The sequence below is a fragment of the Myiozetetes cayanensis genome, unplaced genomic scaffold (genome assembly GCF_022539395.1).
Source record: "Myiozetetes cayanensis isolate MyiCay16 unplaced genomic scaffold, myiCay2020 scf1, whole genome shotgun sequence".
Lineage (NCBI taxonomy): Eukaryota > Metazoa > Chordata > Aves > Passeriformes > Tyrannidae > Myiozetetes > Myiozetetes cayanensis.
This window is the reverse complement of record NW_026086604.1, coordinates 99958904-99983453: the sequence shown is the minus strand read 5'-3', so window position 1 is coordinate 99983453 and position 24550 is coordinate 99958904. Positions and strand designations below refer to the sequence as shown.

Below are 24550 nucleotides of genomic sequence, written 5' to 3'. Positions count from 1 at the left end.
TTTTTGAAAACATTTATTTGATTGTCCTCCTTGGTGAGCAGAAGGGAGCTTTGGTGGTTTTGGCAGAAGAGGTGATGCAATGAAGTTAAGCATGAAGACAAGACACAAAAGATTAACAAAGCAAAGAACTGATCAATACATTGCATTACAGACAATAATCTGGGCCTCCAGATAAGTACCTTAGTAGTTGGCTTCAATGTTATTGCATCACTCAGATCCTCTTCCGACTCAAACTTTGAATGCAGGCTAAATTAAGAAGTCAAATTCTGTTTTGTTGCGGTTGGAAATTTAGAGTTGACTAAACTGAGATTGTTTTAAATAATCACTGAGGTTAAAATATGTTTCATGATCTGCTTACTATAGAAATAGGTTTTAAAATATATTAGGAGGAGGATTAATACCTTCCCAATAGTCTTTGGCAGTGGCATTAGCATTTTTAAGTAAACACTATTAAAATTTCAAATTTAAGACCACTTTTCATCACTGTGTGGACACCACTTGCTGATGAGAAGCTGCTGTGAAAATGAATAATAAATGGGAACTGGCAAAATTTTTCTTCACTTGAGTGGTGCCATGGTCCAATTTACACACAGCTTCCGTAGCAGGAGAAAAATGAGCAGTGATTATCGTTTATTCTGTCAGGAGCAATGGTGGTATGAATGGCTTTGTCCAAAACAGTCAGAGTGTTGGCTCTAAACCAAACTGAGGGAAAGAGCAACACATGGTCTTTTACAGATCTAGATAGTTGTATAGCTTCTGACTGTGGAAAAATCTGAAGTGAATGGATGGGATGGAAAGTGGAGTGGGAGAAGATGTTTTAATGCTGTCATTTCATAAGACAAATAGCCAGGATGTCAGACTTCCTGGTGCATGTACCTTTAAAATGCAAATAGCAGTATTCTGTCTCTTGTATTCACTTTTTCTGTTCTCAGGAGGATTAAACAGTTCTTTCCAGTCTTTTCTCCATATGATTCAAACACCCCCATTCCTGGACAAACTGAGAGATCTGTCCACTGATCACATCCTGCTCATCTCATTTCTAAGGTAGTGGTTAAAGCATGAAAGATTGCGTAGGAATACTAAATGCTTCAATCAATTTCGATTTTTTTATGGCTAGTCACCTTTCTCTCTTTCTAACCTGACTGTTCACTTATCTGAAGTGGTCTTGAAACTCCCACTGGATAGGCAAAGAAATGTTTCCTGATCCTGCAGCTCCAGTAGAGTCCCTGCTAGATGGTACTGTTAATACATGCTCTACATACATCCTGAATATTCTTGTCACCATCAGGCACCCAAAAGGAAAAGTAATACTATGCTGTCAGCTGGAAGGTTGGAAGTGAGCACACTGAAGTTTGAGCTCCTTGTGACAGGCTGCAGTTCCATTGGATTGGTAGCTATTGTAAACATTTTTGTCAGTTGAGGTGAACTAATTTGGAGGTTCAATTTCTTCTTAACTACCAAAAGAGCTTAGTGAAACAAGCATCACATTTATTATATAGTAATCCAGTACAAGAGTAGTCAATGTCCTATTACTTACTGGATTTTACACACTGCAGCCCTCTGAGATCCCTTCCATCATCAGAGGAAGGGAATTTTCAATCATGTAACCTTTCTAGGAAAGGCTCTGGGCAACTTTTATCCAGCCTGAGGTGCTACACATTAAACAGTCTTGTGAATCCTGGAACTAATGAAGCCAGATTTCCTACTTCATTAAGCTTACACTTTACTTCTCATTACTATTGTTCATTTTTCAAGTTAGTTTGTTGTATTTGTTATGTCCATCCCTCTACAAGAGTTGCAGATGAAGTTACTGAAGGGGAACTGTGTTTGCAACAGAAAAGAAATGAAAAAAAAAAAGCATACTATGAGTGACTTTCTTTTGTTTTTAAAATCAAAGTCAGTTGTAAAAAGAGACAGACTTCCTGAGCATCCCACCCGCTGCATTGCAGAGATAATGTGAATGACAGCCATTGTGATATCACCTTGGGGAAAAGCTCCGAAGAGCTATTCTTTAAAAGCCGTCTTATCTTCATACTGGCTGATTCATACATTAATCAATTATACATGGCATAAACTGTAGACCAGTAAAAATTATTTGAGCCACTTTAGGACAGGGAATACAATTTTTTTTGTAATCACTAATAAAGGGCTACAGCTTTACATTGACCTGACAGAATGGGGTCTCAGGACTTAACTGGGTTTTCATTGGCCTAAGCTGTTTCTAGATGGCTTAATTCTTGCCAGCAGCCACCTGACTGGTGCCTAAATTGATAGGCTTCTGCTTAGTGAGTCCCAGGGACAGTGAAGGACTGACAGACCCTGTTGTCCCTGTGTACACAACAGCAGGCCTTTGATTAAGTGAGGTTTTGGTGCAACTTTCAAACCTCAGCTGGGATCTGATGCAGAAAAATGAGATTGGGATGAGAAAATCAACAAAAATAGTCCCAAGAAGACCTAAGACTGAAAAGGAAGAAAATTCCACCATCAATGTCCTCCCAGCAAGCACTTCAGAATGCTAATGATGTGACTTCCCACCATCACTGTGAGATAAAGGAAACAGAAACAGTCAACCTTAGGACCCAAATGTACACCTAAACAATGAACAGGATTGGTATTAGGCCATTTTGTATAAAAAATGTAACTGCACTGTCAATTAAGTTTTTCTGTATCAATGAGACCATTGCAGACTATTGGACTGCTAAAGCAGTAACTGGAGCAAAAATGAATACTTAGCTCAATAGATAGTGTGTTAACTTTCCCTTATAAAAAGATCTTCATGCTATAAAAATAACCCAACAGTAAATTTGCTGCATTATATTTTGTTGAATTAACATAGTTGGATTTGCACTTTGCTCTGATTCTAACAAGCTCATGCACAACAAAGCTTAGTGCCTTGCTCTTCAATTAGCGGAAGCCAGACATTACTTATGGCAAGGATAAATTGGTCTCTCCCTATTCTTTGATATTCCTTGTCAAAGCTTTCATTTACTAGGCCTCTGCCCTTCAAACCCCAACTCCATTCTCCCTATTTGAGCTGAGTGCTAAAATGCTCATGTATACACAACTTGTGTGAGACTGATTGTAAATACTTCATAAATCTGTTTTCCCATACTGAAAAGCTTTGAAAGTGAGTTTTTCCAGGAGGATTCTCCAGTGTCTTTAACATGTGAGTCTGGATTTTCCTTCTGTAATCATGGTTTTTATCAAGAAACTGGAAGAAACCTGTTTCTCTGTCAACATGAAAACTGAGCTGTAAATTCAGAAATTACTAGGGATGATCAAATTCTCTTTTTCTCACCTTTCTCTGCGATTTCATGAGTATAGATCTTCATTATTTACTTTCTGAAATTTTGAAAAGCATCTTTTCCTCTGCAAAACAGACTAAAATATCATTTTAGCCCATCAAGAAATAACACTGGACTTATTTCTTGGTCTTGTATTCTATGAATAGAGTTTCTGAATAATGACAGAGACTTTCTAAAGTGTTTTCATTTTGTCCTCTTCCTTTGATTTGCTATTCAGGCAACATATTATGCTCTAATGGCAAACTTGTATTCCAATATACAGGATGCTTTTAAATTACCATAGGCATTATAGAATTTAATGACTTATTATTGTGTGTTTTCTGCCTTTTGGTAGTGTATGTGTTATTTACTGTACTCTTTATATTTACTTCTTCCTCACATCTGCCATGCTATGGTCAAAATAAATATTTTGCCCTATAGTATATGTGGTAAAATATATTCCATAGTGAGAATGGAGTAAATAACTCAATACTAGATCTTTACTTTCTAATTTCTACAGAACTGAGGTGGTTTTTTTGTTGTTGTTGTTTTGTTTCATTCTCAAATCTCAGAGCACGACTGTTGAAGTAAAATTCAACTCTAATTAAAATTGGCCTACCAGGCTTCTCCCTTTCCTTATAAAATATTCTTGTGTAACCAATTCCTCTACTTGGGGCATGCAAATCTACTACATTTTGAAATAAGTTTCTCTAATGATGCATCTGGGAAAAACAAAAACATAATTCACAGCCTGCAACAATTTGTGAATGTTTTAACAGCCCCTCAACTTTAAGAAGTTTTAAGGTCATTGCTCCATCTGCCCTAGAATAACAAAGCTGGGATAAAAGCCTGAGTATAACTACATGAGGGAAATGGGATGCAAGGGGACAAAAAAGAAAGAACTGCACCTTTTATAATTGTGGCCTATATAAATTTTATATTAAACTGAGCCAGGAGTCATATCCCAGAATAAATATCTTTAGTAAATAATTTCATTGAGAGTCAGCAATTTCTTCCTTCCCACAAAGAACTTTAACTTTTCTTGGGATACACCATTTGCAGTGTACAGCCTCAAGTGTAACACAGATTTCTTTGGCTTAGCATCTTAAGTAGGTGATATTTGCAAGAGTATTCCCTTCTCCACTTCTTGCCAAGGCAGGAAATAATATTAATCAGCTTTGCTAAACTTACTCTGCTCCATTATTTCAGGTAGGAGGGTCCATGGGAAAATAAGGGTAGAACTCAACAGAAGAAGAAGAAAACTTAGGGAGGAGAAAGGAGGAAAAGAAAGGCATGAGGAAACAAATATTTCAGTGAGAGAAAATGAGAATAAAGGACACATACAAAGTATAGAGATCCTAATCCACACTGATGTTCACATTAAGTATTATTTTAAGCCTTTTTGAAGCTTAAATACTTTGTAGCACTGAGCTAAAGGAATTGCTAAATACAAACTTGCAGTAGTTTTAATAAAAAACTGCTAGGTAGCATGACACAATGATAATTAAGCCAGTACAATCTGGTGTTTCAAAATATACTGATTTAAGAGCTTGGTTCTGTTTGTGAATTTATCCCAGTCTACATAACACATTTCACAGGTAAGATTAATAAGCCAGTACAAGTCAGGCAAAAGTACTTGTCAAAGCACGAGGAGTGCTTTGGATGGGATAAACTTCAGTTTACAAATGAACACCTGCTAACATCAACCTACAACTAAGTTCACCAGAATTACACTATCCTTCGGTGCTTAGGCAGGTGCAAGCTGCCACAGCCTGCTGTTAGGCTTGGTTTTCACTTCCGACTTCTGTCCCACTTGCCACTTCTGCTACACGGAGGGAGAGAACCCCCCTGAGCTCTGTGCTAGTTACTCTACCCACCTCTTCCTTTTTCCCGCTGTGCTGTCAACATTCTCTCTTGTCCTTTACGGTTCATAGGCAGAGCCTTGGTACGTGAATAATAATGTTGCTTTAGTGATCTTTAGTGATTATACCCCCATGAATGGGCTTATACATATTGAATCTCAATTTGAAACATCTTCCTCGTCAGTATTTGATATTTATCATGGTGAAAAACCTCTTAGCAATGTCCCTGATTAAACTCAAAATATTCCTGCAGCAGAAGACAGGGCATGACTTGCCACTGTTGGGGAGGGAACAACTTGAGAAATGGCCGATGGAATTAAAACATCTGAAATAGCAGGGAGGTTGGAACTAGATGATCTTTGGGGTCCCTTCCAACCCAAAGCACTCTATGATTCTAAGAAATGGCACCAGGCAAACACGATTGATATTGTAGCATACTCAACACAATTTCCTAAAGGGGAGGCAAGAAAAAGCAGAGGTTCTGCAGGAGTAGAAATGTGCTGCATATTTCAGCAAATGCATGAGCAGCCCAGCTGGATGTGGTAGTCTGTCTTAAAACCCTTAGATGAATTTTCTGAGGTGATGAAATGCCCAAGGATGAATGTAATCAAATACAGCAAAAATCTCCTAGGGTTCTAATCTGAATTTTAGGAACTTGGAAAATCTGACCTTAAGTCTTAAGTAAATAGCTATCTGTTTTCTCATGAAGTAGGTATAAAACCCTCAAACAGCTGACTTAGTGAATTTGTTCAATTCTGAATGCATTTTCTAGAAAATACTTTGTACATTTTTATGAATGAATTTGCTAAAGGAACAGAAATACTTTTTTTTTTTTTAATTTTAGACATTTTTGAGTGTCATATGTGTAATGTCTTTGCACCTTCTTAGGCTGTACATATTCTTTATTAACACATTTAAGGTAGATCCAGGATCACAGTTACAAAACTGGATTTGATATTTTTCATTTGATGTGCATACCACTTTAAAATTAAGCTTATTACAGATAATAGAATGATCCATCTGCAGGCCTTCAGCTGCAGACCTAGAGGTGACAGGCTATTTGGTGAACAATTTACTGAGTGTCTCACTCCCCTCTCCTTCTTAACCATGGGCATTGTAAGTTCATTCTATTAACCTTAATAGGTTTGCTTTCAAAATGTTTTACTCTGAAGATTTAAATGTGAACTCTATCATACGTCAGCCTGCAGCTAACTTAAGCAACTAAACTACAAGAAGATGCAACATATTTATCTATGTACATATTTGTATGTATGTCCACAAGTAGCAGCACCTAATGCATGTGAATAATTGATGTACTCTGCCTTGTGTGATGCTCTTTTGCTATAGGTCTTTTGTTGTCTCATAGGGTGTCTCAGGAATTTTTATTTCTCTCAATTAAAGAGGCATTAATGCCAGGCATCTCCAGACAGGGAGTGTCTTTGCATGCATTAGTTGAAAAAGGTTGAGCAAGTGAGAGAAGCTTGTTTTCCTCACATAACAACTCCACAAAGTATATCTGAGGGTTGCCCCCTGTCCCAGCAGGACATTCTTTTCCCTCCACATGGGACCCAAAGGCAGAATTAGTAAGAAAGTGGTAACAGATTTAGTCTTTGAGTTAAGGGCAGGCTCGGGCAGCTTTGTTCAGAACAGCGGCCATTATCTTTTCTTTATTGCTGTCTTTTAAACAGCTCATCAGACTGTATTGCCACTTTTATGGAACCTAACAAAGACACTGAAGCAGCTGGGTGCCTCCCATCATTTCCATTCCAGAGATCCCTCTAAGTGACTCCCCTTACAGTGACACTGTCCCTGACACATTTAGGTCCTTGCAGGACTCAACAGCTCTTCCCTTACTTTGATGAGTTAGAACAGTGGCTTGGAGAGGTCAATACAGCTGTAAATGTCAGTTATCGACGGCCCACTTTTCATCACCCTGGCAATCATCACCATGGACACCACCACACAGTTCTTGGCCAAACAGCCCAGGCAGGGCAGAAGTGACACTAATGACTTGTGAGCAGGAGCTAGCCCTGATCTTGAGCCATTATTCACCTTCTGATCTCCACAGACCTAGGATCATGCTGACTGTCCTGCATGCTCAAATGACTGCAGGTAAATGTTGCCCTTTGCAGTTTTACAAGACAGATTCATTCCCATGGAACAGGGATGAGTACCTGATAGACCGCAGTGTGAAGCTACTGCAACATGCTTTCTCTCACTCTGAATGCGCTGGCACATGGACAAGGCCAGAGACACAGGACAGTATTCATCACATCTCACACCTGTGAGGACAAATGCCAGCCCATTTGCCCTCACATCCAGTCCAAATGCACAATATTCATTTCCTAATGCTGCCTCCTTGGGCTGCCTACTGAGAGAGCCATGCTTGTAACAGTAGCACAGTTAACAAGACTCAGGGTAAAGACACCAAGGTCTAAAAACACGTGCCTTTTTTAGTGCCGTGAAATGCACCAACATGAGAAATTAGACTCTGCCGGAGACAAGGTTCTGAGAGGAAACTGCAGAGTGATTCTCCACTCTGGTTGTCTCACACTGAGAAGACAATAAGAGTTCCTGTACATGTCAGTCAAAGTAAGACAATTCTTCCAGGCAGAAGAGAGTGCAGCAAATCACTGGATTATTCCTACTTCTTAACTCTTCTTGTGCTGCCAGGTCACCTCTCAGGAATTCCCAGCCAGATGAGTCAAACAGCTTGCCTATCATCTCAGTAATCTGCATAGTCTCCTGACTTCATAAGTCAAGAATATAGTCATAGGCTGCACAATCTCTGCTTACTGTTATCCACAGTGTCTTGATAGCAGCTGATTTGATGCAAATGCCTTATTTCTAAAAGTTATCACTTCAACACACAATCTTCTTTCCGAAGTTTATTTTTCATCCATCTTCATGACACAATCTCGTTGATGATCATAATAAATCTTCTTCTTGATTTGTATAGAATTGATTCATAAACAAATGCCATCTGTCTATTCATTAGTAACACGGATTCATTTGTATTTGGCTGCTGATCTCAGTTTCATTTAAAAGTATGGATATACCTGACTGATGCCATCATATAGATGAGGCAACAAAGGCATAGAATGCTCTAAAGTAGATCTCTCAAAGGTAACTTAATTGCTAAGAAATTATGTACACTTGAGGCTATGGATCCATGGGATTTGATTCTGTCTACGCAGGCCAGTGGTAGAGGGTAGATTAAAACTCAGGCCTTCTGAACGCAGTGTCATGCCTGGTGAGCCACATGATTATTATTCCACTATTTTCTTCTGCTTTAATGTGTGACCTAATAAAATTCGTAAGTTTTATCTCTGGCCTGCTCCACACCACTACAGAAACATATTACCCTAAACATCATATATTTTTACAATTTCATAATCTTTTCAGGACTTGCAACAAATGTGAAGCTGGCTCTAATAACTGACACAGGACCTGGACTTGAAGCAGGGGGGTCTGTTAGATTCTATCCACCTGTGTTTGCAGGTCTTCTTTTTGTGGGTTTTTTTTTTCCCCTTAATGACTGTACCTTTCAAATTGGTGCTTTGAGTTCTAAGGAGGTTGTGAGGACTTAAATTGTTGGCACAGGAGAATTGCAAGGATATAATGTCTATAATAAAGCAACCCGTTTATCTACTGATGCCTGCGTTTTTTGAATTATAAAGCACTTAGGGATGTACAGACAATCAGACAGCTGAGCTAGCTAAACATTCTCAAACTTATTATTCTGCATAAATACTGAGATAGATAACAGAATGAACCATCCCAGCCTGCTAGTTTTAACTCTGGCTTCACTTTAGTATAAAGTTAAGCTGTGGAGAGAAGGAGAAAATATTTTTGACATTTACATGTTGCTTGAATCCAGAATGCCAGCCTTGTACAGACTGTTCTGTTTTAGCAATAAAATTGGAGTAGCTGGAGGAACAAATGCCCCCTGCTTTACAAGCAGCTTGTTTCAGACATCACCAGTAGGGACCTCTGAAGGAACTTGGGTCGTTTTGATTCTATATGCTTTCCAATCAAAAGGCTTCAGATACATGTTGCCAATTACTGAAATCTGCCATCGTTTTTGAACAGAACACAAAGCACTTTCAACTCAAGCACAGAGACATGATTCCTGTTTTGGTGAAGAATGAAAAAGGGAAGGGAAAAAAATAAAGCATTAAATTATGATGTCTGGCATTACCAGACCTATCTGACTTTCATCTGGGAAAGGGGTATTATGTTCTGAATGCTAGAGATAGGCCCTATCTTTTTGTTGGACAAAAATCCTTAAATACCTTTAAACCTTTCAGTCTTGACTAGACTGGTCTATTTGAAAGAAGGAAAAAAATTCTGAAAGCAGCTAATACTGCAATAAATTAGCCTCAGCAGTATATCCGTATCAGGATATGCAGAAACTGATCATCCTAAGGAAGCACAGCAAACACTGCAGGCTTCAGCCCTGTTGTATAAATTCCCTTGCAATTCATTTTGACTTCCCTCCTCTTTCCTTGCTGAGTCCCGGGAGATGTTATGAGTAAGTAAAAGCTGCTGCCCTCCTAATCACCCTTCAACTCTTCCCATCTGATCAGTTTTAATGGTGCTGAAGTGCAGTGCTAGTCATAACTGTTCTCTACAGAAGCTACCCAACTGACTGCTCCTCTGAATAGTTTTCCTAAAGAAGAGGAAGCTATATGGAGTCTGCTAAGGATTTTTTACATATATAAATGTATATAATGATATATATATATACATTGCAGTTTCTCCCTATGCAGAGCAGTCATCAAGTCTGTACAAACTTTAAGGGATAATATCTCAGATGAGAGGCATGACTGGCTCAGGAACTACATCTGCTTGCCTGTTTACTTTCTCACTTAGGGTTGAGGTCACCTGCCCTCCTTTTAACTAATCGGAAGAGACAGTAGTAGTAATCAAAGTACAGTATCAGTGCTCAGATGATGTCTTTCCTTCACAGCCTCTCTGTATGTTCTTCTGCAAAAGTAATGTAGGCATATACAGCCAGAAGAAAAGAACAGGGGAGAAGGTTTGGTCTGAGATCCAGCTAAAGGAAAAAAGTATTGCTGAATCTCATATGTTACCTGGAAAAACAGGTGTAATATTTATTGAGGAATTTCCCATGTGTGACAAGAAAAAAACACTAGTTCATTAACTGGTAGCCCTTCACAGGAAAATTCAATGGATGACCTAGCACAGATGTAAAGTGCAAAAAGTAGGTGAAAGTGCTTATTTTTCAATAAAGTAAATCGGCCTGCTGACTGCTCATTGTCCTTATGGGACTATCCATAAGCAAACACACCAGTCTGTACAGAGTTATTCATTTTGCTCTTTGAAACTTCTCTACCAGATACCTTTGTTAAGCTCTGATAAACAGTAATAGTTGTCAGGTCCTGCCTTAGAGATCAGTGTATTTTAACATCGACTGAAACTATTCCTGTGCAGTTGACTCTTAAAACGAGCTTTATACTGTGGATGAGAGGTTTGTATATGAAGGAAAGACTAGTGAAAGCAAGCCAGAGTTCAGGGATAGAAAGAACATCTGACTTGTTTTCCCCTTGCAGACTCTTGAACATTTTGAAAGGATTTAAAGGATACCAGTACCAGCCTGTTCTCTCAAAACTGATTTCTCTTTGCAATGCTACTGTTGTGATGAATCATGCATTACTATGATTAGCAGAGAGAGGTACAATTACTTTTTTGCAGCAGTGGCTGGTAAAGGATTGCCTGGAAGCCCAGATGTGACAGAGGTGGGAAAAGCATCTTGTGGGATATGAAGAGAATGGGGAGATGGAAATTGTTGCATTTACAGTTAAAAAAAAGGAGAAGACTTGTAACTGAACACTACCAGGAACTGGTAGCTGACTGAGATGGACCTTCCCTCTGAGCAAGTGTGGCTATTCTCATGCATAAGTAGCTGTTTATCAGCAACTACTTGTACCAGATGGTACTCCTCAAGCACAAATTAAAAAAATAATTACAGAGACACTGACAGATACTGAAGAAGAAAAATAAGCTATCCTGGAGAAGGTTTAATAATTTTACCAGGCAATAGGAAAGTGTTTGTCAAAACTGAAAAGAAGGGGAGTGGAGAGACAGAGTGGGAAAGGAGATAATTAAGAGGAGGAGAGCACAGGCCAGCTGCATGGTAGTTCCCACATAGTCTCCTTTCTTGGGAGGGACAGCAAGTTGGTTCTTCCTAATGCTGGTTGTTCTTAACCTGCTTGAAGAATGAGATGCTGAGATGACACTAAGAGCCTTTGATGCTCCTAAGAGCCTTTGAAATTCAAGTTCTCAGTGGAGAAGGTAGAAAACTTTTAAATTACACAAAAGTGAAACGTGGCATTTTGTATTTCTATAGTGTAAACAACTAATCTTTTGATGTCTTTAATATATTTTCCTTGTTCCCCAATAATCTCATTTCTCTCATTGCCAAGGTATGAATGCTTTCTATACTTCTGAATTTCTATCAGTCTTTGTGGCCTAAAATTGTAGAGTGTAACCTCTTATAGGTGGCAGGGTAGCTTATCTGAAAGATAAGCTTGAAGCAACCAAATCAAAGGAGCACCTCCAATCATTGGGATAATCATAGAATGGTTTGGGTTAGAAGAGACCTTAAAGGTCATTTAGATCATTTCAACCCCCCTGCCATGAGCAGGGACACCTTCCACTAGACCAGGTTGCTCAGAGTCCCGTCCAACCTGGCCTTGAAAAGTTCCAGGGATGGGGCATCCACAACTTCTCTGGGCAACCTGTTTCAGTGTCTCACCGCCCTCAAAGTAGAGAATTTCTTCCTAATATCCAATCTAAACCTGCCCTCTTTCAGTTTGAAGCCATTCCCCCTTGACTTAAATATGTGGTTGGGTGACCAACACTGAAGTCACTTAAATGGTGTTGACCTGAGTGTGAGTCTTAGACTAACAGCACGGACTGAGTAGCTGATGCGATGGTCACACTTCCTCCCGTTTGACAGGAAACCTTGACAGAGAATCATAGAAGCATTAGGTTGGGAAAAACTGAGATCATCGAGCCCAACCACTGACCCAGCTCACGCTGTCTTTATCCAAACGACCCTGGAACGAGCCCTCGCCTCCCGCCCAGTCGGGTCCCAGGATGTTTGAGTGCAGGGCATGATGGAGAAGGAGACGCGGCGGCTCCGTGCGGGGCTCGGCGGACCCTCTCGGCCGCCCGGTGCCTGCTCCCGGGACAGCGGAGGGAGGGATGGCAGGGGGAGACGACGGGAGAGAGGAGAAGAGGGAGGGAGCGGCGCTCCTCTGCCGCCCTCTGCTGCGGGGCGCTCCGCTCCCTCCCAGCTCCCGGGAAAACGGCGGTCCAGGGACAGCTCCCTCCATTCAGGCGAGGAGAGATGCCCGCCCCTGTCTCTGATGGATGGGATAGGGATACCTGCAGGGACAAAGGCTGGCCCAGGAGGTGGGGACACGTAAGATACACGTCTTGGGGGATCAAAACTTCTTCCAGAGCAGACTTAAATTTAGCAGGTGCTGTCGTTTTGGTGTTTTTTGGTGGTTTTTTTTTTTTTTTTCGTAAAGGTTATTAACGTCCCAGTTGGGAGTGCGTTAAGTTGGTAGAAACAACGTATTTAACAAGCTTTGTTAATGTCACCTAAGTAACTTTAATTGACACTTAAGCTGCACCTACAAATGCCGCGTTACTCTGCGAGGCCTCGGAGACAAAGGGCACACAGGTGGCACCAGCGCGGTGCGGGGCCCCCCACCCTCCCAAACGGGGACTGCCAGAGCACAGCAAGCCGGGCCGGCACGGCTTTTCCCGCACCCTAAGCACCCTCAATCCCTCTCCCTCCACTCCTCCGCTCCCCTTCCATTTCCCTCTCCCCCGCTCCCATTGGCCGCCGCCGCTGGCAATCACCGAGGGGCGGTGTTCGCCGCCTCCCTCCCCCACCACTGCTGAATCAACCGCCGAGTAACGGATCGCGGCGGCGATCGATTCTCTCGGTTTCCCTTTCCGCCCCCCCCCCCTTCCCGGTCACACGCACCATCCCAATCCCGGTGCCGGGGGATATAGGAGGAGGAGGCGCCGCTGCCGCCGCTGCCACCTCCCCGGGCGCGCCGCCTGCAAGGGCGGGCGCAGCCGCCGCGGCCGCGTGGCGGCTCCAGGCGTTGCTCGGGCACAGCGGGACGGGGGCAGCGCCGCTCCCCGTGCGCCCCACCCCGGCCCCGCCTCGCTGTCCGTGCCTTTGCGGTGTGCCTGCCCGCGCCCCGGGGCCATGGAGCGCGCGTTCACGCCGCTGGAATGCCTCCTGCCCGCCGGTACGGTACCTCCCGCCCCCGCCGGCACCGGGGGGCGAGCGAGGGGCGGGGCGGCCCCGGCGGCGGGCGGTGCTACCGGGGCTGGGCGGGATGGGGTGCGCTGTGCCTCCCGCCCTGCCCTGCCCTGCCTGCCTCCCGCCGCTGCCTCCCGCCCCGGCTGTGCTTCCCATCTGCTTCTCACCTGCTTCCCACCTCCCGCCCTGCCTCTGCCCCCCTGCCCCGACCCCCACCTGGTGCCGCCTCCGCGTTGCGTGCTTGGTGTAAAAGCACCGCGGTGTGCTCTCTGCCCTGCCCTGCCCTGCTTAGGCTGCTTTCTTTCCAGTGCACCCCTTTGTTACAATGTTGGAATTAAAAGATTCGTGCTTAAAGCCCCCAACCCTCGCTGGAGTTAAAAGTTTCGTATTTAAAGCTCTCCAGCCCCTCCGAGTTCAGTCGCTACCTCCCGTTTGCTCGCCGCCGTTTCTCTCGGCTCGGCGGGGCAGAGAGCCCCGGTGGATCCTGTCTTCTCTCCTGTCTGTCTGCTGGCCTGGCTTCCCCATGTGCCCTTGGCTCCCTGGCCCTGCCCGTGTGCTCTGTCCCGGAGACACCCGTGCGCGCCGCTTGCCCCTTCAGTTCCGCACAGCAACGCTTTGGGGGTTTTCTTTGGTTTTCCCCAAGCTGTCCTCCAGTGTCCTGCCTTTGGTATTATTTTTGAGACCTGAGAGGTAATCCTTCTTAATATATATAATTAACATCGTTACCTATCTAAAGCATGGAGCACATGAAGCAAGCACAGACTAAGTGGCTTCTACTCTGTTTGGAATAGGCACCTCTTCTTCACTATGTGTTTGCAGTGTTTAATTCAGTAGGGTCCAATTTGTTATTCAGTGATAACATTATAAACAGTAAATATTTTTATCTTTCTATAACGTGATTTTAAAGCTGCATAAAAATCATTTGGGCATAGCAGCTGAATTCTGACTTACGCTGCTCTTTTCTACTCTGTTCTGGTACAGGGACCAGCTGCCACAGTGAGGTGTATGTTGTTATTTATTTACTAATAAAATCTGTAGGAAGGGCAGAGTTTAATAGAATGTACGCTTTTAACAATTCAATACATTTTTATAGCTAGCAATTTAAGGGCATGTTTAAACTCATTCCAGTAATTTTTTTTTAAAATCAGATTTTGCTCTTATTCTTAAAAACTTCTTCAGGATATGTTCAAAGCTAGTAACAGATAAAGCTGTGTTCAGTGTATTCCTGCCAGAAATTTATATTTGACACTGTGTGTATGTGTATTTTGAGATGCACTGTTGCTTTGGTTGGAAAGAGGGAATGAATATGGAGGTGAGATTTTAATGGGTTAATTTTGATTTATTGCAATGTGATGTCCTCTTGTGTGAAATCAGAAATAAGCTAAGTATGTAATAAGGCAAGACAAAAAGGTATCTTAAAAATTTAAGGCTACAAAGTTGATAAGAGAACTGGATAACCTCATTTATGAAGACAGGCTGATGAAGTTTGGGCTCTTCAGCCTGGAGAAGAGAAGGTTGTATGGAGACCTCATAACAACTTTCTAGTATCTGAACAGGGCCTACAGGGAAGCTGAAGAGGGACTCTTCTTTAGGAACTGTAGTGATAGGACAGGGAGTAATGGGTATGACTTCAAAGAGAGGAAATTTTGGTTGGTGACACATTGCAACAGATTGCCCAGGGAGGTTGTGGATGCCCCAGCCCTGGCAGTGATCAAAGCCAGGTTGGATAAGACCTTGAGCAGTGTGGTCTAGTGGGAGGTGCCCCTTCCCATGGTAGGGGGATTGGGACTAGATAATCTTTAAGATTCATTCCAACCGCTTAACATCATTCTATGAATTTATCCCTGTGGAAGTACAGGCATCACTGTTTACATTCTAAGATAGTTGCCACTGATAAATGTATGATGTTAGGGCTACCATATGTACGTAGTTTCCAGGAGCTGCCTGTCTGTTTTTTGTGTGTGTGGTTTTTTGTTTTGTTTTGGGGTTTGTTTGTTTGTTTGTTTGTTTCTCTCTGGTTATGTCTGGTTGGATTTGACGGTCTGGGATGTTTGTTCACAGTTTTCTGGTGACCCACAGTCCTCTCACACCAGAGGCTTCAGCTGGGTGTAAAGAAGCCCACCTCTTCCAAATAAATGTCTGATACATGTGTATGAATCTGTTGGTTATACAGGATGTTGTGCCTGGGAAATGCACAGTGGTGCTGTATCTGGATCCTTGTCATCCATACAAACATTCATTATGAGAATTACCAGTTGGCTTAGCCTGCTCAAAGTATTCAAGGCTGAGCAGATTTATTTGGCAATTCCACAGTTTAAACTGTGGTATCCCCCTAGGCGAACACAGAAATAAGATTTTCAAAATTGTGTAGGTAAAATGATCCTCCTGATTTCTTCTGGAGGAAGTACCTACCAGCAGTTCCTCCATCTGTTTGCTTCAATGGGATACATATTTAAGTGCCCAAATAATGTAAAGCTAATCAATGTAGAGCATGGCAGTTCTTAGAGGTGAGATGTGAGCTTACAAAATAAACCCTTATGAGGCCATTGGAGCACTATGGACCTTGTCCCTTTCCTAAAAATACTATAAATGATACGATGGCAATGTATATAATGTTTCTGCTTGCTTTCTAAAAGCCCTGTGTAAAAATAGTGGTGCATTATGGTGGGAAGACTGTGAAAGATTTGTCAGCTATTTTTGGAGGTTATTAACTTTGTTTCTCTTTTTTGAAGGTGTTCAGAGATTATATTTATACTGAATAGAATAAAACACGGGTTTTGAAACATAACATTAGGTACCTACATTGGAATTTCAGGGCCATGTGTGCTTTGGTAATTTTAGGCAGCGTAGTTAGAGCGCGTTCTTATATTGTATGTCTCCCTATATAGCACCTGATTGAAGTCCAAGTAGTGGATATTTGAGAACTGCTATGCTAACTAGTATGCTCTGGGATTTCAAACATTATTCAGTCAAACAGCTGGAGCACTGTTGAAAATCACCATGTTACAGTCAGAACACTGTGCTGTGGGCTTTAGAGCTGTGTTGATTTGCTTAATGTAGTTCAGAATGGGTAACGAGGTAGAATTTAAAGTGGGATTGAGCTCTAAATTTGTGTCTTACACACTGAAACAAGTATATTTTCTATTCCTTATTAAATAAAACTGTTGAAAAGGTCCACAGAAGTCCACCATGAAGTCCTGTACACTGTGGTGAAAGGGTCCGGCAGAAGCTTCACAGGGTGAAGCTGTTGTAGAAGGTTCATCATGATGTCACACTATGGCCTGTGAATTCGTGACAAGAATAGATTTGTTTGTTCTGGAGCATCCTTTGATAGGCTCGACATTTCCCTCCTGCTGCTTATCCCCTTTTCTTGCACTGTCATTGCCTCCTGCTGCTCGTCCCAGACTGTGCTGCAGGCACTTCTGCAGAGAGACAAGTGTTTTTAATTTATTATTTTAATACCATGAACTTCAGGAGCTGAGTGTGCTGTGCTTGTGACTGCTTAACAGTGGAAGTACTGTAGCATCCTCTAATAAGGTTGCCCCTGAATACCACTTGAGATTTTGAGAAGGGCAGAGTGCCAGTTTGCTAAGCTGTGTTTTCTCACAGGGAATGTTTTACATTGCCTTTCATAATATGGCCTGGATTTTCACTCATCTCCAGATGTGATTAATGATTGGCCTTGCACCATCCTTAAAGTGCGGCTCATTATTGGTTTTATCAAGTGGAGTGATGCAGAAGGAGGTATCTTCCTCCGTTTATAATCCAACGGCTTCTGATATGAGTGTCTAGCCTTGTTGAGGTGCAGGGGCAGTAAAGAAGCAGCAAATCTGGTCCTTCTGCTCTCTTCTGTTCCTTGTTGCCAGTGAGGGTTTGTTCCCCTGTACCCTCTTTTCCATGCCCCAAGTCAAATGGACTAAACTATGCTGCATTGACAGCTAGTGGTTAAGACTTGGTTTGCTGAGAAGTGGGGGTGCTATCTTCATCTCACTGAAGCAAGGTCATCTATATGCCATGAGAGACAGAGCCACAATAAATAGGACAAAGACTGCTTCAGAATTATGGGGAGAATATATAGTTGTTTCTTTGTGCAAAGGGACAATAAAATTCTGCATTGAATTTAAAGCAAAGAGAACAAGAGGAAGGAACAATACGCTGTGGATGCTCTTCCATCATTCTGCAAGCTTGATTGTCTCTTGCTTGACTGTATGTCTTCTCTTGGAAATGTAACTGACTGGAAACGGTTTACCTCTGAAAGGATTGTATCACCACATTCCTTTTAAATACCTAGGGTTTGAACTTCTTCCTTAATGTTCACTTTTATCTGACACTAAAGATTGAAAGTTATTTTGTGAAACAGTGACATGTTTGCCATTCAGTGAATGACCTCCAGCCTGGTACAAGTGCCAATGACTATTTAAATGACCCTTCACTAGAGATCTGTGTGGTCTCTATGATGCATTACCTTGCAATCTAATAAACAAAAATCTGTGGTAGAAATCGAGACAGTCATGGGGCTAGGAAATCAATCTTATGCTCTCTGTTAGCTCTTGAGTATCAAAGGCATATGGAAAGAGGGTGGGGTCCTAAACTATTGGATAGTGCTGTAATTTTATGGGGTTTGTGCCACTGCTGTTGAGTCAGACTAGTGAAGTTTTCAGGTGAGTCAGATCATTCAAAAGCTATTACCGAGTTCACCAAAGCCAAAAAGTATTAGCAGAGGTGGAGTTCCTTGATGAAATTAGGAAGCAATTCCATATGGCTGTTATACTGTTCTGTCTTTTTTAATTGAAACACATTTTAAATGCTTTTTTTTTAATGTGGATGTTGCTGACCTGCTCCTGCTCTTCATTTCGTGTAAGAAGCAACACCATTCATTTAGTTTAGTCACCTGGGATGCTTTAGTTTGTTTTTGAAGTAGCTGTTAATACTCAGCCTTGGACCCTGCTGCTTGCTAATCTGCTGTGCTGGGTCAGCATTTGTTCTGTAAGCATTATTGTATAGATTACTTACAGGTGCACTTATGAGTGAAGTATTATAGATGGCATTTAGTAGTCATAATCCTTGTTACCTTCACCATTTCTGTTAGATCTTTACTTTCACACACTAATAGCTTTTGATGTTCTTTATCTTCCTTTTTTTTTAAATTATTTGTTTACAGGTGTGTTATTTAGAAGGGGGCAACAAGGCATCTTTAACCATTTGAGCTAATAGGAAAATGAATATATATTTACTTATCACAGAATCATTTAGGTTGGAAAAGACCTCTGAGATCATTAGAGTCCAACCTGTGACCAAACACCACCTTGTCAACTAGACCATGGCACTAGGTGCCACATTCAGTCTTTTCTTAAAGAACTCCAGGGATGGTGACTCCACCACCTCCCTTGGCAGCCCATTCCAATATCTAATCACTCTTTTTGTGAAGAATTTTTTCCTAATGTCCTCCTCTGGTGTGGATTTAGACTATGTCTTCTTATTTTTATAAACACACACACACAAAGCCCCCTTTAGAAATAGGTTGACTTCAAAGCCAGTTTCTCTTCATGAGGATAATGGATTCTCATCTTATGCAGGGCCAATGAACTGATAGTTCCATATCTTGCAGTCACTAATTGGGCATAGCTGACTCCCTTTTGGATTGAAATATGATGGTGGAGGGGACTGAAGTGATCTTAAAAAACCCAAAAAACAAACAGAAAAAAAATCTCACCCACCAAAAAAAAAAACCCCAAACAACCACCAAACAAACAAAAAGAACCCAAAACCAACAAAAAAACCCCCAAAAAAACAACAAAAACCCAAAACAAACAAAAAACAAAAACAAAAAAACCAACCAAACAAAAACCCCCCACACACACAAAAAAACCCAAAACAAACAAACAAACAAAAAAACAACCCAAACCACTCCAGACTATACCAGCAATGGTGATGTTACTGGAGCTTCTGAGACAAAAACTCATGTTCATTACTGCTTGCACAGATAGTAAAACACTTGGATAAATTCTCTTTGGAAGGCCTCATTATTTTCTGTCAGTTGAGGCTTTAAAGAGTAGCTTGCAGTGAGTTCTGTGAGATTGAGCCTTAAAGCTAGGAAATACACTAGCTGACCTCCTGTAGTATCTTTTTTCTTCCTCCTTTTTTTTTTTTTGGTTTGTTTTGTTTTGTTTTCTTTTTCTCCTGTGATTTGATATCAGATAAGAAGGTGGAAAATACACTTATTCCCGTCTTCAGAATGCTCATGTCATTTGTATCCAATTAAATGTGTGCAGGACTGCTATAAACCATTTAAACTTGTTAAAGAGCAAAATACTAATCTTAAGAAGGTACAGGAAGTCAGGGAGAATAGTGGACTTTCAAGTTTTGTTTCTCCTCTGCTGTATTCACTGGCATGTCTCTGGTCAGCCTTTAAGACATTGTAGTAGTTTCACAGCAACTTTGTCATTATGCTATATCTCAAATATGTTTGTATACATATATATAGAACTTAGTTTTACTTTCTGGGAGTGGAAAACAGAAGAGACTTTTTTCCTGTTTGCAAGGTTCATCAAAGTATGATTTATGGAGAAATTGAAGATAAAGCATAGAAATGAGGCACTTTTATTTACACAGGATAAAACATAACACATGTAGGTTTCAAATTTTTCAAGATCCAAAATAAAAAAAAAAAAAAGAAACCAGGCATCCTTGTGGACTTGCTTTAAGTTTAGACATCCTAAGATATTAATCAAATCTTAATCTGTGTAGAAAATAACAATATGAAGAGTAAAACCTAAAATCAAACTCTTAAAGAAAGGAAGAAAAAAAAATAAACCCCAACATGCCAAGTAAAGAAACAACCTGAAAACCAAATTAAAGGGTTAGCAGCTTCTCTTCATTAGTCAGTTCTCATCAGCTTTCACTTCTAGTGAGTTGTAGGTTTGGATGTAACCTTAGGGATTAGGACGTTTAGCAACAGCGCTGTTAACTTTGTCTAGGGAGGTTACTAGCTAAGTAACAGATTTGTTTCTGTGTGACATAAAAATAACCTATACCAATCTCAAAGTACTGTTGTTGAAAAATGTGGATTAAAAGAGGGGAAGGAAGATGCTTTTCTTCCTCTCTCCACCCCCGCCAAAAAGCCAAAATCAAAACCAAAAAAAAAAACACAAAACAACAAACAAACAAAACCCACAAACCCAAACCAATAAATAAACCAATAAACCCCCAAACCACTCCTTAACTTGTTGTTAAGGTATAGAGCATTCCCTATCTCTGATCTCTACAGAGTGAGGGCAATTTGCAGTGTGTCTAACAACATTAACTAATCTGATCAATTGCCAAATAATTTCAGAATTGAAAAGAAGTGACTATCCCTTGTCCCTTCCACCAAAGTGACTATACCTGACCACAGTGAAATATAAACAGTTCTTAAGATTTTTGGCTTACATCTTTCTGTAAATTATAGCTGTGGTGGATTACATGTGAGTAATTTATGGAAACAGCTTCTCTCTTCCATCCAACTCTGACCTTAAACATGAGGAATATGATTAACAGTGTTTGTACAGTACTGCCTTTGCAAAATTAAAAAGAGAATTGAGAATTTAAAGTTGTTACAGGAACATTCTGTTAGTTAAATTTTACATAGAGGATACACATAGTAGCTTTTGGATTGCTTTAAATTAAATCTATTGCTGTATATCCAGTAGCAGTTGGAGCTGCTGGAAGGCTTTTCCTGTAATTTCCTAGCTTTGAATTTTATTTTGAATGGCAGTTGAATTTTCTCAGTGCTTGTGCTGATTCTTTGTGGCTTATGTTGATGGATTGTCTGCCAGCCTTCCTCTCTGGCAGGACAGAAGCTGGAGGGATGCATGTGTTTATCAGGCCAATTGAAATAAATGGGAGGCTGGCCAGTGAATTCAGTAGGAGCAGAACCTGTCCCCTCACAATTTATTTATTTTATAGTTATGACTGCTGGTGTAGCTTCTGTTTGTTTTATTTCTTGTTTTCTCTCACTGTAGCTCTTCTTTTCTGGTCCATTCTTTCCCCTCAAATTATCTGGTCAACATTGACCCTGGGAAATACAGTAGTAAGAGAGTTGTTAAGAAATGTTCATGCATACAGTTTTTGACCAAATTATTCAGTGTCTTTGGTGCTAAAAACTGTTTGTTTCCAACAGCGGTAATTTAGCTTTACTGCAAAAGGAAAATATGTTTGATGTCACAAAATACCGGGGCCTCAAGAATTCATCATCTAGAAAAGCTTTCACTTCTGTGGCAGTGTCAGTGAAGTTGTTGGTGTCTGTGGACTTGGACACGGCAAAGGTTGTCAGGAGAGGCTTTTTCTTTTTTTTTTTTTCATTCAGCTTTCGTAGCAGAAGGGCCCTGGAATGTCAGTGAAATCTCTGTGTGTATATATGTGTGAGATTTATTTGCTTTTATACTTAGAGTTGACTTAGGCGTGGCAAGCAAAGCATCGTCATACAGACCAGACCAAAATATAGGCCAAAGCTCTAGTTGTTTAGAATGAGTTAAAAGGCTGTTGGTTTGAAACCACACCTGGGCAGTTGTTCAGCAGATGGTGCGACTTAAATCACTTGAAACTTTCCTGAGGTTGATATGTGTCACAGAGCAGCTATGCGAATATGCAAGTAAAGTCAATCTCCAGATGCTCCATTTTGAGACTCTGCACTCTTGATCAGAGTTTATAGGGGAAATCCTGGAGGCTGAGGTGAACTTTCCACGAGGGAGTTTGACCTGTGTATCAGTAATGCTTACAAGGTATCAGGATCTTTGTCTGCTTTAAATGTAACTGACAGCCTCTAATGCAGATACTTTAAGGCAATTCATTTCCTTTCACTTCAGGAAATGAATGCTCTGGAAGCTGTGGAGGGTAAAGCACAGCCTTGTGAGGGTAGCCTGTGTTCCCCTATAGAGCTGTTTCCCTCTTCAGTTTACAGTTACATTTAATAGTCATCTAAGCAGTGTTCTACCATCTTGTGAATCCAAAACAGAAAAAATATTAAGAAGGGCAGCTTGAGAGTCAGGCAGCTAAAGATCTGCCACTTGGACACTTGGACTACCAGAAGAACTGATGCAGTGGCTTTGCTGCTGATGATGCAGCAAGAATAGCTCTTGGGCAATGTGTCATCACCTTATTTTGTAATGAGTCAAGCTGTGTATACCGGAGGTGATTAAGCTCTAATTTGAAAGTGTCTGTCTTCATATTGCCATTTCCTGCTACAAATGAAAAATTTACCTTTCAAGTTTCTTAAAGAAGAGCTTGATTTATTCTTTACTTAAAAACAAAATAAAATCGAAAGAAGAAAAAGGGCCATACTAGAAAGCTTTTGTGAAAGGCAAGTTAATATTGGCTCTCTGGACTTTTGACAGCAGTGTTCTTGAAAGGTAGTGCTGCAAGACTGCCTCAGACTGATCTAAGGACTCCACTCTTGTGAGACCCCACCTAGACTACTGTGTCCAGCTCTGGGGACCCAACATAATGTGGACTTGCTAGAGAACCACAAAGAGGATTGAGGGGCTAGAGTACCTCTCCTATGCAGACAGGCTGAGAGAGCTGGAGTTCAGCCTGGAGAGGAGAAGGCTCTGGGGAGGCCTTAGAGCAGCCTTCCAGTACCTCAGGGGGGCCTACAAGAAAACTGAACTTTTGCCAAGGGCATGTAATAGAACAAGTGGAATGGCTTTAAACTGAAAGAGAGTAGGTTTAGGTATGATATTAAGAAGAAGTTCTTTTCTGTGGGGGTGATGAGGCACTGAAACAGGTTGCCCAGAGAAGCTGTGGATACCCCATCCCTGTCAGTGTTCAAGGTCGGGTTGGAAGGGGCTCTGAGGATCGTGGTCTAGTGGGTGATGTCCATGCAGGATATTTGGAACTAGAATATCTTTAAAGTCCATTCCAACCCAAATCATTCTACAATTCTGTGATGTGACTTTCACTCCGTTCAAAGTAGAATGGCATTATCTGCAGTTCTATCTTCTTAGGATGCTGGTGTATTCCTGCTGTTGTTCAGAGTGCTTTTCTATTAGCTCTGCTTTCTTTGCACAGAATCCACTGTGGGAATGACATTTAGTACTGTATGCACAGGCTTTGAGCCTTTCTAATGACTTTGGTAACTGTGAACAGAGAATTTGAATGGTCATTTGTAACTGTGGGAAATAAAATCACTGAGATCAGATGTTGTACCTTGAACTGACTTGTTGTAAGGTTTTCACTTGGAAACTCAATTTCTTAGTTCCCTGTGCCTCTGTTTGCACTACTGTTCTTAGATACTGGTCAGTAGTAATGCTGCTGCTGTATTAACCTCATTCATAGTAAGGAATTTGGTCACTTGAACCTGTGGAAAAATTTAATTTCTCCTAGTCTACTGTCCTGTCATGAGTTAAATTTTAGTGCCAACAAACCTTTTTAAGTTAGTAGGAAACTAGATCTACTGTGTAATGTTTTGCTTTGTCTTCTGTGACCATGTTTGTTTTATTTGTTTCTCTTCACATTCATAGCTGCTATAGTTCTGTTGACAAAGCCCTGAGAGTAGGCCAGATTACACAGAGAGCACAGCAGTTGTCACTTGGGAGGAGCAACAGCAGCGCTAGACGAAAATAAAATACCTTCCTTTAGAGTACACTACACCTCCATGAGGAGGATTTTCTGACAGTGACATGGACAGAGTGTGTTGTAACATGCACATGCTCTGCATGTCTCCTTTCACTGCAGTGGGCTGTTTTTCCTGCTGATGAAGTGTGAAGTGTGTGTGAAATTATCAGTCAGTGTCTGGCGTCCCCAGAGAGGCCAGGGAGTGATGCGAGCTGGGCTGTGGCCTTGCGGTACCACTCAGTGGAGGTGGCCATATGGTGTGGGAGAGGGGGCGCTTCAAAAGGGGTGGCTCAACAGATGTTTGATAGCATACTTGCTGCCAAAAGCTTCAAATGTCAGCTAGCTCCAGTAAGGTAGTGCTAGACCTGTCCCAGGGGTGCAGTTAAGGAGGAATGCTCTTTAGATAACACATAGTATAATTTATTATTTGCATTGGTATTGCAATAGCTATATTTTGTCAGGCTGACAAAGGTATGACAAGACACAGAGGGTGGATGTTG

General features: G+C 41.3%; 1 protein-coding gene across 2 annotated transcripts in view; it reads left to right on the top strand.

The window, feature by feature from the left end:
* The first annotated feature begins 13180 nt into the window (after nucleotides 1–13180).
* The window catches only part of TPK1 (thiamin pyrophosphokinase 1), a 291157-nt gene continuing 279787 nt past the window's right edge, over nucleotides 13181–24550 (top strand). For both annotated transcript variants that reach the window (XM_050317999.1, XM_050317989.1), the window contains exon 1: nucleotides 13181–13446. In XM_050317999.1, coding sequence (XP_050173956.1) covers nucleotides 13404–13446 — 43 coding nt within the window. In that variant the 5' untranslated portion in view covers nucleotides 13181–13403. The remainder of the gene's footprint in view (nucleotides 13447–24550) is intronic.